Raw genomic sequence first — 14,122 nt, 5'->3', positions numbered from 1 at the left:
AAATAATCTTCCCATCTGGCACTTTGTACAAATGCAAATAAGCTTATTTCCCCAATTGTCAATACTGCCAAAACTGTAATATCATTCAATGCCATTAATAGAATTTCAAGAAGCCAAAACACAGTCTAGGACCTTTTAAGAAAAAATTGCAGGATTTTGAATGTACAGATATTTTTAGGAACCTGATAACCTACAACCTATATCACTGCAATCACTTCCTGGAGTCAGTGTCACCTTTCAGCCACACATGACAGTAATGAAAGATCCAAGCTCCCAAGTGCCAGAAAGTTTGACTGTCACAGGAAAAGATATAAAAGCCTCCTGACAGTAGCTCTGCTGTTCTGTCGGTAAACCCCACCGATGTGCCTCTGTGCACAGAGAAAAACAAATTCTGTTAAGTTGCAAATGCTGCTGCATCACTGGAAACTGTGGAGAAGCTGAACTAGAGGTCCTCCTCTCCTCCCCTGCCTGACGCCTCGAGGAGGGGAAGCTGGCAGAGCTGCGTATATCTGAGGAGTTCAGATTGGTGCAAGTTGCCAGTCAGCCTGATAGGAGTAAACAAGGACTCTGACACCAATTCAGGCACAAATGAAGCCTACATGTTTTATTATTCATTCATTCAGCCAGTGTCATGAGCAGATGGGGAGGATACAACTCAATCACATTTTAAACCACAAGCAAGGAATAAGATATTTTTTTAAATATCTGCACAGGAAAATGTGTATAGGCCTATGTATTATAGATCATTTATCTGAGGTGGCCCCAAAGTAAACAAAGAAACGTTGAACAGAGGAAATAAAATCACAGCAGCAGCTCAGGAAATCTTTTGGCACGAGTGAAAACCCAGCGACTGCAAGAAAATAGAAAACAGTGACATGTTACCCAACTAACAAATAATAACAACATTTCACTAAAGAAATACAAAATAAAGAATTACATATGCTATCAACATGGCTGTGTGGATGTTGGCCGGTCCGCTGCTTCTGGATTGAAATACCTCAACAACTTTTGGATGGATTAGCACAAATTCATGGTCTCCAGAGGATGAATCCTACTGACTTTGGTAATGTCCTGACTTTGCCTCTACCACCACCGTTGTTTTGGGTTTAATGTCTCAACAACTATTAGATGGAACCAATGACATTCTCTGTTTACTGCTAATTAGCAAACGTTGGCATGCTAGTATGCTAAACTAAGATAGTGAACATTACACCTGCTAAACATCAGCATGTTAGCATTACTGTCACTGTTAGCATGCTGACATTAGCATGTAGCTTGCGGTGCTGCTGTCCAACATACAGCCTCACAGAGCTGCTAGCACAGCTGCAGACTCTTACTGTTGTTCTGTTGAGCATGTTTTATGTTTTATGTTTTCTGTCTTTGTGTTTTTTTAGATTATTTCTATTACAAAAAATATATATTTGTCTCTTTTTATGTAAAATGTCATATTTTATTTGTTTTGTGACATTTCACCAGTTTAGTCATTGTTTTAGGAAATGATGCATTTCTGTCTTGACGTGTATTTTATGAAATACCTTCACTTCTTGTTTGTTTGCTTGTTTGTTTGTTTGTTTGTTTGTTTGTTTGTTTGTTTGTTTGTTCACTCACAGCCCGCAGGTTGATCATACTGTAGACAGAGTGGTGTGCATGTCTGTTCAGTAATGTAACCTAGCAGATGCTGAGTGACACCCTGACTGGGGTTCCTCGTCACTGCCAGCACCTTGCACTATGCAGTAACATGATAGGACACACGAAATACCCCAGAGGAGACCGGGCATGCACACACAAAGACTCATACACACAATTATGCCTCTTCAGACTCATAATAGGAGTATAATTGTTGGATAGATATCCTTCAACTATGTGAAATTAAACTCCGTGACTCTGTGTATGTGTGTCTGTCTGTGCTGCCATTATGTTCCTCAGTGCTTGTGAGTGGGAGCAACTCAGTGGTGTGGTGTACATTACCCTCTGTTGTTAAACTCTGACCCAAGCTCACAATTATCCCCATGCATATTTCATAGGCGCGCGATGACAAGAGTGCACATATCTGTTACTGCCCTGACTGCTGGAGCGGGAGAGAGTAGGGGAAGAAGAGTAGATTCGGGGGAAGAGAAGTGTGAAACAATGAAAGGATTAAGTGGTAACTGAGGAGAGAAGGAGGAAAATTGCAAGAGAGAGGAGGTGAGGAACTGCTGTGCGAGCTGTAGATGATGGATTCACAGTAACGGGGAAGATATCTCAGGATGAGAAGATGCTCCAGGGTAAACGGGCATCTTCAGGATCGCGTCACTGACAGCGCAGCAGCGATGCATTTGTTTTCTCCACTGTGGTACAAGCCGGTTTAAGCGGAGGAGACACGCTCAGCTGTATAATCCCACACATACAAATGAAGTTGACACATGCAAATCTGTACAGCACGACATTCAGGTGAGAGCGCTTGTTAAAATGTTTTGAGTCGGTAAAAGATGCACTGATGTGAGGAACTGTGTTCAATCAGATGTCCTTTATTGCTCAGTTATAAGTAATTAGTTTTATATCACAATTCTTAGTTCTGTCTGTGGCCTTATTTTGCTTTTGCTCATGAGTTCAATTCATTGTAGATTTAGTAGTACTTTGGTCAGAGTAAGCTTGTATTTGGATGTTAAGTCATTCTTTAAATTTCTTTTGGGAAAACCAGATTAATTCCATCTCATAATTTAACCAGGCGTAATTTCCAAAATGAAATGTGACGTTTGTTTAAAAAGAAGTAATTCACAAAACCTTCTTTTTTGAACTGTAGACAGACAGACAGACAGACAGACAGACATGTACACATGTATGTATATATCAAAAGTTACTCACTAATGCAGTTTTTTCGAGCTCATGTTTGGTTGTGGCCTTTGCTTCTCTTGCAGGATTCGGCCGAGGATTCAAAGATTTCCTTCCATTTCCTCGTCTCTCCTCTCAGCTCGGCCATGTCTGAAATCTCACCCTGACAAAAACGTGTATACACTCATCAGTCACTATCTACAAGCTACACAATATCACCCTGTGGAACATCAACACTGACTGTCATCACACTCTACAGTTCATTATATATACCAGCGGCTTTGCGAGTATGGATTCGCAGGTCCAAACCAGCAGCACCACCACCTCTGATGCACAGCGGCCAGTTGTTCCGTCAGTCTATCCACTCCCTTACCACTGGTCATCGACATCTTTTCAAAGTCCAACCTGTCATGAAGTACTGAGCGTATCATCTATGGTCCCTTCAACAGTCCTAACACTCATGCCCCACTATAAACCCACAGCTAATGGAAACTTGTACCCAGAGTTTTCATCCTTTACTGAAGTAACATCAGAGCCTTGCCTTCCAGAAGCTTCATCCTCCTCCTCTGCGCCCTCAGAGACTCGAGATAATCCCCAGGAAGTTCAGCAGAGGAAACCATCAGATGGGGGACCACTGGAGGAGGGATCAGTAGGTCTCATGCTACCCAAAGATCTCCCTGATGAACAGCCAGGTATGGTAATAATTAAGGGTGTTTGGTTCAAAGAGTAGTTTTAATGAGGCCCGAAAAAGTCAGGCCCGACATGGATTCTGTTTTAAACCAACCCAGGCCCGAGGCACGGCAGCAATCAGCAAACTCAAATGCAATCAAAACATAATCACAATACAAGAAAAAACACTATACGGCAAAAGATTTGTAGACACCCAAACATAATTCCATAACATTGGACATTAATCAGCTGCTCTTCCGGAAAAGCTCTCCACAAGACTTTAGAGGCTGCCTGCTGGGATTTGCTCCCATTGAGCCACATGAGCGTTAGTGATGCTGGACGACTCACAGTCACAATCCAGGTGTTGGATAAGGTTGAGGTCAGGTCTGTGTGCAAGTCAGTCAAATTCTTCCACACCCAATCTGACAAGCTGCTAAATGTCACAGGAATCCCTGGCAGGGCTAACAGTGCTGGGCTTGCTAACACATTGCGTTGTTTGATGTGTTCTCATTAGGAAAGTTTGATGATTAAGTAATTGAACTTCACCCTTGGATAGAGACACAGGAAATTAAGAGAAATTAGTGCCTGGACCCACTGGGTTTGGTTGGGACCACCTGACCCGTCTCAGAATTAAGGCTGTAATGGAAACATTTCATCTGTGTCTTTAATGAAAAGCAAAGAGCTATGTAAAGGTGGCAACACGTCATCCAACTGCAAGTTCAGTTTTCTTTTTCCACGTTGCTGCTACATCTCCACCAATCATTAAGCTGCTCAATTCTCCAGTCTTTGCAGAGTTGAGTGAAAGCCGCCACTTTAATGATCTACACTCATCAACCTTGCACCACTGAAAATCTGATCTGTGCCTACATATAATTAATCCCTGTCGGATGAATTATTCAACCAATGTTAAACCAGAAATCCATAGCCCACAGCCTATAAAAAGTTTAATATTTTCTCAGATCATAAAGTAAAGGATGTGAGGTGACTATTGTTGATACACTGAATACACACCCATGTTCTTCTTCTGCACAGACAGGCCTGGACACCCTGTTCCCCTGGCTGCTCTTGTCTTTTCAAGTGATGACATACGGAGCTTTTATCCTTTATACTTATTTTAATAAACAGCAAAGATTTGGCCCAAGATTTCACCACCAACTATATAATGTAGTTTTTTTTTCTGCCCCGTCAGTTCTTCAAAAGTGTTAGAGACACTTCTGCTCCATCTTCTTTCATGTCCTATAGTCAAGCTTCATTTCACACACGTTTTCTTTTCAAGATAAATCACTGGAACTTATTGTCTCCTGTTCTCTCACTCTTACATCTGTGATTTTTCATTCTTGGTATATTTTTCAGCCTCTCCATAGAAAGCAGCCTTGCTCTTGTCTCTACAAAATAACAGAGCCATCCATAATTTCCTGACTCCAACCCCTTCTATCTCAAGTGTGGTTTCTTATCAGCAATAGATGCAATAGCATTTCTAAGAGAGTGCTGAGGCAGCAGTGTAAAGTGTCAGTGATAACACTACAGTGTCGGATGGAGAATATATGCAGTCTGTTTTATTGCGATTTGAACTTGAAGTTGCCTTAGATACCATTGGTCATGATATATTTTTAAAGGATACCACCCTAGATTGGATCACATCATAATTAACTAATAGAATAAAATAGATTTTCTTCCTGTGAAAATGTTTCTTCATTCCCAGGAAATCTATTCTTAGACCTACAGTATTAATAATCCCCTCAGGTGTGTCATTTATTCATCTTAATTGTGCTTTCTACCAATGCCACATCAGCCATGTGGACATGTTTGATCCATCTAATGATAACAAATGATGTAGACAGATTTGCTTTAGGCGAGGCAGTGGATAGATGGCACAACATTTTCTTGCCGTTTTACTTTTTAAATCCATTTACTGTAATAACTACAGTACCATGCAGCAAGGTCATCAAATTAAGACACTTTTTCCTAATCTGATCTTTTATCGCTTCAAGATTTGAGAAAAATTATAAAAATTTCAATCTTTACATTTTTTTTACATTTCTCACGTGTTTCAGATGAGCCCCTTGGTCACAGCTTCAGGCACACAGTGGATTATAAACCCAGTTTATCAGATTATGCTCTATTTTTATTCAAGAAACACTTTTTCTCATGCTTTTTTAGTTTAGTATATATTACTATGGTGTACACTTATAGAATGTGTCACAGTATGTCGCATCGAACCGATAAAAGTTATACAACGAAAGGTTCTTCCAGGCGAATAAGCATAAATAATAATAATAATAATTGACTCACCTTAACATTTACCAAAACATCAGCGTCAGTCTCCCTGCTGCTACACAGCCGTGAAGCTTTTATCAAAAACTACTAAGAGGTTCAATGTTACACCAGCGCTCTTCCGCCTCAGGTGACTCTCAGTCAACCATAAAATTGATTTCAATTTTTTTTTTTTTTTACCCACAAGGCATCGTATGCAGCTCGTGTTTTATCTCATATTATGGATGTGTTGTGTCCTCGGTTCACTCTGAATAAACTCTTCTGGTGTTTGAGCTTTAAACCGTGTCAGCCCAAAGATCCTCAACACGACACTGACCAGCTCAATCTCTTGTCTCACAATACACCTTTCCTGCTTTCACCTTCTCTTTCTCTGTGTTGTTCATACATTTCGTGCTGTGTATTTATATATTTTAGGTGGTTTTATATTTACAGTTACATTTACTCATTTGACAGACACTTTTATCCAGGTGACAACACAAAAGCCTCAGTGCAGTAGATCAGTGCAGAGTTAGTGTGAGTTACCTCTAAAAAACCCAGCGTACACTACCTGCTGCTCAGCACCAAACAGCACATCTTTTAAATTATACTCAAATAACAACAAATAACAAAAATAACGCAATGTAACACAAATTACTTAAATTATTTAAAATCAAATGATATCAGTTAATTCTCCCACTCATTCTGAACTGCATTAACACTAGTAAGTTATTTCTAAAACACACACATGTCCATTCATAAACACTATAAATAAAGCAAACGAATACCTTAATTTACAAAGGACTGGTATTCACTTTAATATAGGCTATCTTTTGACATGAGTGAGTTATGTAACCACATATATAATTGGATGGCATCTTAACAACCAGTTTATACATTGCTAAAGTCTTTAGTTGCTGAGAAACTTAACAGCACAGCCTGATTGAAATCACAAGCTTGAAAGCAGCTGGTAGTTACTAAGACTTTAGAAAGGACTTTATGCACAAACTAAATTTATGAAGAACTGTGCACATACAATCCTGGGCCTACAAATGAGTTGTTTTGCATCTCAAAGCCGTCCTTACATTTGAAAGGTTTATTTGACTGTTCACTTTCGTAGATGCAGAGTCTCAAGCCTGTTCATCTCGTGACTTGTTGCTGATTGTGAGCTTCCCCATCATCATCATCCCGATCATCACCTCTGCTCTGTTAGGTAAGACGCTGTACGTGTCCCCATTGGTGGTCAGATTTTACAGGTATTGATCCAATAAAGAATGTGCTAGAAAGTCTATTAGTACGTTGAATTCAGCAGGTAAAAACTTTAATTGTAGACCTCGTCACATGGTTACCACTCCTATTACAAAAGGACAGATAGTTTGTACGGACAGTATTTGCACACAGATCATAAAGTTTAATTTCTAATATCACACATTGGATCACACCACCTCAGTACAACAATCTGAACAAAAATCTAATCTAATAATCTAACCTTAATTCTTTCAGGTCATATTATTTTGCTTTGGTACCGAACTAATTTTAAATAACGCCTCAGTGAACATGGATGTTAGGAAGATAATATTTAAATGAAATAAGGATAAAATAGATCTTGATTTGAAGTGTTAGCTTGAATTTTGAATTATCTTAAATTATTTATCAGTAAATCTGAGTCAAAGGGCAAAAAGGATTTTGCATTTTGCAATTTTGCAAAGATGTCACAGGCCCAAAATCATTTTCTGAGGTTCTGAACAGTCAGGTCTGTTTTGTGTCCTTATTTATGGAATCATCTCACGGTTTTTTTTTTCTTTTGTTTCTACCTATTAGTCAAGTTCCTGGTATTCCCCTCTGAGGTAGGCGAAGCTCCTCCTCCCTGTGGTGTGAAAGGGAACTGCAGTGTCCCAACTCAGGTGCCTTTTCTGTCTAAGAATCCAGTGAACCAGACAGCGAACATCTCTGCAGGTAGGAAATGTAAAAATCATGCTGATTCATGTGCAGATATGTGCAGGGCTGTCAGTCATTCTAACTCACTGCTTATCTGTCTTGGACAGAAGATGATCATTAATGATCCATTAACCTTTATGCCAGTTATGGCCATAAGTTTAATAGCCTGATTATGGAAGGGGTTTTACTGGAATATTACTGTAATCATTCCTTTTATTAAACTGCTCCTATACTTTTAATGAATTCAATAATCCTTGTGGACTGCCGTAAAGGTCTTATTAGTGTCATTGCATACCTAGGTTTTGTCTGTCTTTGCCTCTTTTCACTTAGCATTCATTCTCACCTTCTTCATCATCCTCTCAGACTGCACAGTTCTGGTCAGTGATGGACGGCGCATTGTTGGGGGGACGCTGGCGGCCAGTGACAGGTGGGGCTGGCAGGTCAGCATGCACTGGAGAGGGAAGCACGTCTGTGGAGGGGCCATCATCTCCCCTCGCTGGGTCATCACTGCAGCTCACTGCTTTGTTGAGTAAGTGGTGGACATGAGGGATGAGAGTAAGGAGTTAAAGTAGTATAGTTACACTTTGGGACCTCAAAGTTAGATACCACATCTGTGTATCCATAACTTTCAGAAGGAAATCAACATCTCAAACTTTACTGAGCTCAGTAAATTGTTGACTGCTGACAAAAAGATAAATCATTGTTGACCAGAGGGTTTAAAGGTTTAGTGAAACATGGTTTACTTGCATTTATATGACGAAATTGAAATTACAGACAATACATTTAAGGATTATTTGGTTCACTTTCACACTATTTTTCCTAATTCTATTCCTGCCTTTGAGATGGAACCAATGGAACTTTTCTCATGCAATAAAATCAACATTTAACCATATTTAAAAGGGGGTATAGCTACAACAATGCGTGCTTGGCAGGCAGGTATTGTGATATATAGTTTTTTGGGCTCAGTATTTGAACAAGAGGTGTTGTTTCAATAACACATATAGTATACAGACAATCACATCAAGACGAGTCGTCATCAGAGTTAAAACAGCATCAGCATAGTAGACGATCACACAAGATCAAACATCGACTTGAACTGAACTCAGAATACAATTGTCTCCGTGACGCTGCTGTTTCTGCAGGAACAACATGCTGGAAGTGGCTGCCTGGCTGGTGGTGGTGGACACAGTGAGCATCGCAGACAGCTCTCTGGGGCAACGCTACAGGGCACTGCAGGTCCTCTACCACCCCCGCTTCAACACGTACAACAACGACTATGACGTGGGCCTGCTGCGCACCGTCACTGACATGCACATGAGAGGTAAGAGACAGGGGGCTCCACCAGGAAACACACAGATGTTTGAAATGAATTAACGGGTTCTTGAATTTGTGTTTTCAAGATATAAAACTATTAAGACTTTTTGAAAGTGCTTCCCAAGAATTGTATTAACTATTTTGAAGTTAAATTGAACTAAACTAATTCTTAGATATTCTCATATGGATATTACTAGTTTCTAAAATGTCTCTCTATTATAAAAGCATTGTCAAAATTCATAATGCAGTTTACTCCATTATGTTTTGGTACTAATATTCTTAACTACAATCAATAAAATGGTGCAAAATTAATCTTATATAAGACGATGTTCTTAGTCTATTTTGGAAAAATTAACTGTTAAATGTTTTACCAAATCTTGTGGAGAAATATGGTGACTAGTCAGATCCCTTCAGCAAATGCCAAGTAAATATTCAGTTTACTTATTATTTGTTATTCACTTGTATTTGCTAAGTTCCTAGTACTTCCTGAGGGGGGCAGTATTTGCTATCACTGTATTGCCAAAGTAGCCCAAATAAGTAATCATGGGTTTTATATATGTGTGTGTGTGTGTGTGTGTGTGTGTGTGTGTCATTTATCTTGAGAGATAAATATTTTCTAAGTGGAACTTGTGTGATAAGTTTTATGTCTCTATTGCTTTGCTCATAAACATAAGATTACATTTCGGTCTGATTACTGTGTGCTGTTTGCAGGTGGGGTGCGACCAGTCTGTTTACCCCGCCCGAGCGAGTCCTTTCCTCCTGGAGCAGCCTGTTGGATCACAGGCTGGGGATATATTCATGAAGGAGGTGTGTTAGTGTTACTCTGACACAGACTCTCTAATTATGCTCTTTGAACCCGACAGCACCGACTTTGGTCTCAGTTCTTTCATTTCACTGAAGTAATTTACAATGAAAGTAAGTTCTAAACTGTTCCAACTACATCCTATATCCTAATGGCTGAGCCAAGTTCTTTGTGGACTTTTCAAGGCTTATAAGTTATTCAAGTCATCGTTTTTTTTTCTTACATTAGTACTTAAATACTAATTTATTCCTCTTTTTTGTCAGGCTTTGTGTCAAATGAGCTAAGGCAGGCACAGGTCAAGGTAATAGCTCAGTCCGCCTGCTCCCACCCGAGTGCCTATGGCGTGTACCTAACCCCCCGGATGATTTGTGCTGGCACCATGGAGGGAGGGGTGGACTCATGCCAGGTATACACCCAGTGACATAAAACCTCCTCATAAACCTAGCAAAAAAGTTTATGAAGAATATTTGTTGGCTTAACAATAGATCACCAGGTAAAACGGTCATACATTTGTCATATGGTCTAAAACGTTTACTATATCATTTCTTTGTGTTTTAAGGGAGACAGTGGCGGACCCCTGGTCTGTGAGACAGCCAGTGGGGACTGGAGGCTGGCAGGGGTGGTGAGTTGGGGAGAGGGCTGTGGACGGCAAAATAAACCAGGCGTCTACAGTAGAGTAACCGAAATGATCCACTGGGTTGAAAGATATATAGAGGTACTGTATAAAGTAATATCCTTGTCTGTCCCTGTTTGTCCTTCCCCGTATGAATGTGTCATGACCACAGTCAGTCAAGCTTTATTTTAGGCCGGCAACTAACGATTATTCTAATCATAGATTATCCTGCCAGCTATTTATCAATTAATTAATCAGATGTTTGGTCTATAAGTTGTCAGAATTCATTTTCTGTTGAACAACTAATCAATCAATCAACTCGGCCTAATCGTTTCAGCTTCATTTAATGATTTTATGTTGTACTTACAGCTGTGTGAAATAGATTGGATTCATTTATTTGCTGTTGTTGTAAAAATGAAATGGAAATGCTATCAGCTGGTTTACAAGCTGTGTCAACATTGCATTCTTTTTATTCTGAACTATGAACTCAAGAAGGAGAATAATTTCCTGTCACGTGTTCTCTCATACAGCAGCGACAAAAATGCTTTTAAAGAGCTGAGAAAGCGACATGCTTTATGTGGTTATTCTTCCCTGTATCTGCTGATAAATATATGCACCACAATGCTGAACACATTTCAATAAAGTGTTCGGCATTATGCGCAAGTGAGTACAATAATGGCAGCATTGGTTACAAATAATAGGAATACAAGTCAATAAATAGTAGTGACAGTAAATTAACTCATTGGGTCAGTAAGACATGCTGAATGAGAGCATTGAAAAATGTGTTGTACAGACAGAAGGATTACTGTAATGTTTTATATCTTGGATTTTTTGTTGGCAGGAGGTACTTTAACAAAATACATTTCCTCCACGGAAATATGTAAGACTTTAATTTATCTTGATGCTTGCATTTTCCCTTTTCTCTTTTTATTTTTTGCAGGACAAACCAGAAATGGAGGAGACCACCACAGCCATCACTGACACTTACAACCGAGACACATGACAATAAAGACGCCAATGACCTGCTTGTTTTTGTTGTTGGTTATAAAATGAACAAAGATCACTACAATATTATGGTAACAGGTTTATATATAAATTACAGAGGTATCAGCTTATGTCAGCTGTTAAGGAACAAGAAATTGCAGTACAGTAATGCCAAATATGTTTGAGCAGAGACAGTGTTGCAGAGGCTACAATTTGATCAATGGCTTAATGGATTAATTTGTAAGTACAATATCAACTGTGACAGGACCTCCATCATTCATTTTGTTACCTGGTCTAATAGAGGGACTTTGTGTCAAAATATAGTTTCAAGATCCAAACTGTTTTAGTTTATATTAAGCTCCATTATTTTTAAGTTGTATTTTATCAACTGTTTCATATTTTTCTGCGTCAAGAAATAAACACACAGAAAACATTGGGTATTATAGTTTTATTCCATAGAAGTAATACAGGTCTGTATACAATGGTCATTTTTATTATCAATATATCTGACAACTATTTTCTTCAATAACTGATTGATTGATTAGTCTGTAGAAGGTCGGAAATTTGTGAAAAATACCCGTCATTATTCCCTAAAGTATATTCTGAGCACCAGTCAAAAACACAGAAATGTTGAGTTTACTACAATACTTAGAATTAATCAGTTATCAAAGTTGTTGTCAATTAAATTTCTGTTAAATGACTAGTCAATACAGTAGTGGGTGGTTTCTGGGTGCCTGGAGAAATAATGAAACTGCTGTGCACAGGGGTGACCAACATGGGACCAACAAAAAAAATTTGTCCTGTGGCAATCAATAACAAAGTTATAGTGTCCTAATCAGTACATATATTTGTCACAGATTAAAAATAACATATATATGTAATAGAATAAAATAAGGAAGCAAATAAATACATAAATGCAAGTGAACCTTTCCAAAATGTCTATGCCATGTGGAAAAAAAAAACAAAAACCCAGCATGGTTGGGTAGTAACATACTATAGTCTCAAAAAGCCTCTGTATATATTTGTTTAATGACGTCAGGTTGCAAGACTCTTTTATGTTGCATTGTAACTTGATTTAGTTTCGGTGGCATGAGTCTGTCTGATAAAGTATTTCAACTGTCACGTAGGCCACAGTAGCTGCAGTCGACACCATTGTTGTGTGTGGGGTTGCGTGTCCGCGCGCGTGTCATGACCGCGCGTGGCTGTCGCTCCTGTGCCACAACAGACACCAGTGGGCGTGTGTGCGGCGTTAACTTAACTTACCCTGCTTATGACTGTGGAGGAGGAAGCTGACCTGCAGGACTCGGGTGGATTAACCCAAGTTGCTCAATAACACAAGTATTGGCTAAAGCACCAGTCACAGCGGCTGTAAAAGTGAAAGACGCTGCGACACTATCATAGTCTCGAGGTTCACACAAGGTGAGAGTCTGACTTTCAAGCAACTCTAAACTCAACAGTTAACCTGTAAGAAACTGGACATTATCTTCCTTTAAGCTCGAGGAAAACGCAGCTACATACCGTTGCACGCGCGTAGCTGCAGCGTCTCGGGTGCTCACGTGCGGCTGTTTAGCTGTCAACGCATTCGCTCCACCTGGAATAATTTTCTGATTGTGCCGTCGGGTCAACATAGACGAACAACGATGTGCTCGGTTATAAACAGAGTGAAACCAGCTCAGCGAGCTCTGGCTCTCACGCTTCGCCTCAGACCGAACACCGAGGGCTCGAGTTACGCAGCAGCCGAGAGTAGGCGCTTCTGTCCCGGCGTAAGTGCTGGCGTTGACCCGCTAAGCGCTACCACCAGATGGTATTGCTCCAGGATGGCGCTGACGGAAGGACTGCTCTTCAGACAAGTAGGTCCATGTTAATTTATGTTGTTTTGCGTCATTCATTCCGTCAGGTGCAACACATAAAAGAAAAAGCAGCTATGTTTGTAAATATTTTTGTTGCTAGCTTCTCGTAGTGGGAATTGAGCTAGGTGGAGTTAGCCGTTAGCTTAATTGTCACTGTTGTCACGTTCAAAGTTGCAGTTTGTTTAAAGTAAGCCAAACCAAGTTATCGGATTCATCTTCGCGAGTTGTGGTAGAGTTTCTCAGCCAAACGCATCCCTTACTGAAAACTAGGTAACATACTGTTTGTGCTGTAGTGTTATGGCTGTATCATTGAGACACTGCCGTGGGTGAGGGATGTTTTTTTTTTTTTAGCTTGACAATTCATTCTTGACCTTCGGCTACAGCAGCTGACAAAACCAGACTCCACTCAAGGTGCACTTGCTCGCTTTCCTTGCAGCTGTCGACCATATCACACAGTCGTCATCAACGGTTTGAACGTCAAAATTTCTGTGATAACTGAGTTAATTAAATCTGTTTTAAGAAGACCGTGTGTTGTGTTCACAAGCTCGTATTATTAACTTGACTAGTTTTTGTGTGAAGTAAAGGTATTAAACCGAAGTACACTGGTTGTAAACACTAATTATACAGTACTGTGCAAAAAGTGAGGAGGTTGCTTTCAAAAATAACTTCACACAGAGTGCAATAACAAGAAAAAAATCTATATGAAATTCCCTTTAAATAAGTGCCAGTTTTTCAAAATACCTGGTGTTTGGATTGTTTCAAGCAATTTGGAGAACTTGTAGCTCCACATCATAAACTGTTCAATCTCTTTCTTATCACATCATGACAGGGAGGATGTGCATCGTTGCCAACTGTTGGCATCCTTTATAATTTCTTACTAAGTCATTCCTG

General features: G+C 39.6%; 1 protein-coding gene across 1 annotated transcript; it reads left to right on the top strand.

Annotated features, from left to right (window-relative positions):
* The first annotated feature begins 2,031 nt into the window (after positions 1-2,031).
* LOC111654727 (uncharacterized) lies at positions 2,032-11,814 on the top strand. Its single transcript, XM_023405853.2, has 10 exons — positions 2,032-2,083; positions 3,003-3,503; positions 6,857-6,943; positions 7,552-7,686; positions 8,032-8,197; positions 8,811-8,989; positions 9,694-9,789; positions 10,048-10,190; positions 10,344-10,499; positions 11,338-11,814. Exons 1-10 carry the CDS (start codon positions 2,032-2,034, stop codon positions 11,398-11,400), a joined length of 1,578 nt encoding a protein of 525 aa, XP_023261621.2. The 3' UTR covers positions 11,401-11,814.
* The last annotated feature ends 2,308 nt before the right edge of the window (positions 11,815-14,122 follow it).

This window comes from Seriola lalandi, unplaced genomic scaffold (genome assembly GCF_002814215.2).
Source record: "Seriola lalandi dorsalis isolate HSWRI2012SDOR001 ecotype SW California unplaced genomic scaffold, Sedor1 jcf7180002054287, whole genome shotgun sequence".
Classification (NCBI taxonomy): domain Eukaryota; kingdom Metazoa; phylum Chordata; class Actinopteri; order Carangiformes; family Carangidae; genus Seriola; species Seriola lalandi.
This window is presented reverse-complemented; position numbering and strand designations above follow the sequence as displayed.

What these genes read in the sequence shown, in the direction of transcription:
- LOC111654727 (XM_023405853.2), top strand. Translation starts at nt 2,032, where the DNA reads ATGACAAGAGTGCACATATCTGTTACTGCCCTGACTGCTGGAGCGGGA. An exon ending in GACAGCGAACATCTCTGCAG is followed by an intron (nt 7,687 to 8,031) that starts GTAGGAAATGTA and finishes TCATCCTCTCAG; the next exon opens with ACTGCACAGTTCTGGTCAGT. An exon ending in GAGGGGTGGACTCATGCCAG is followed by an intron (nt 10,191 to 10,343) that starts GTATACACCCAG and finishes TTGTGTTTTAAG; the next exon opens with GGAGACAGTGGCGGACCCCT.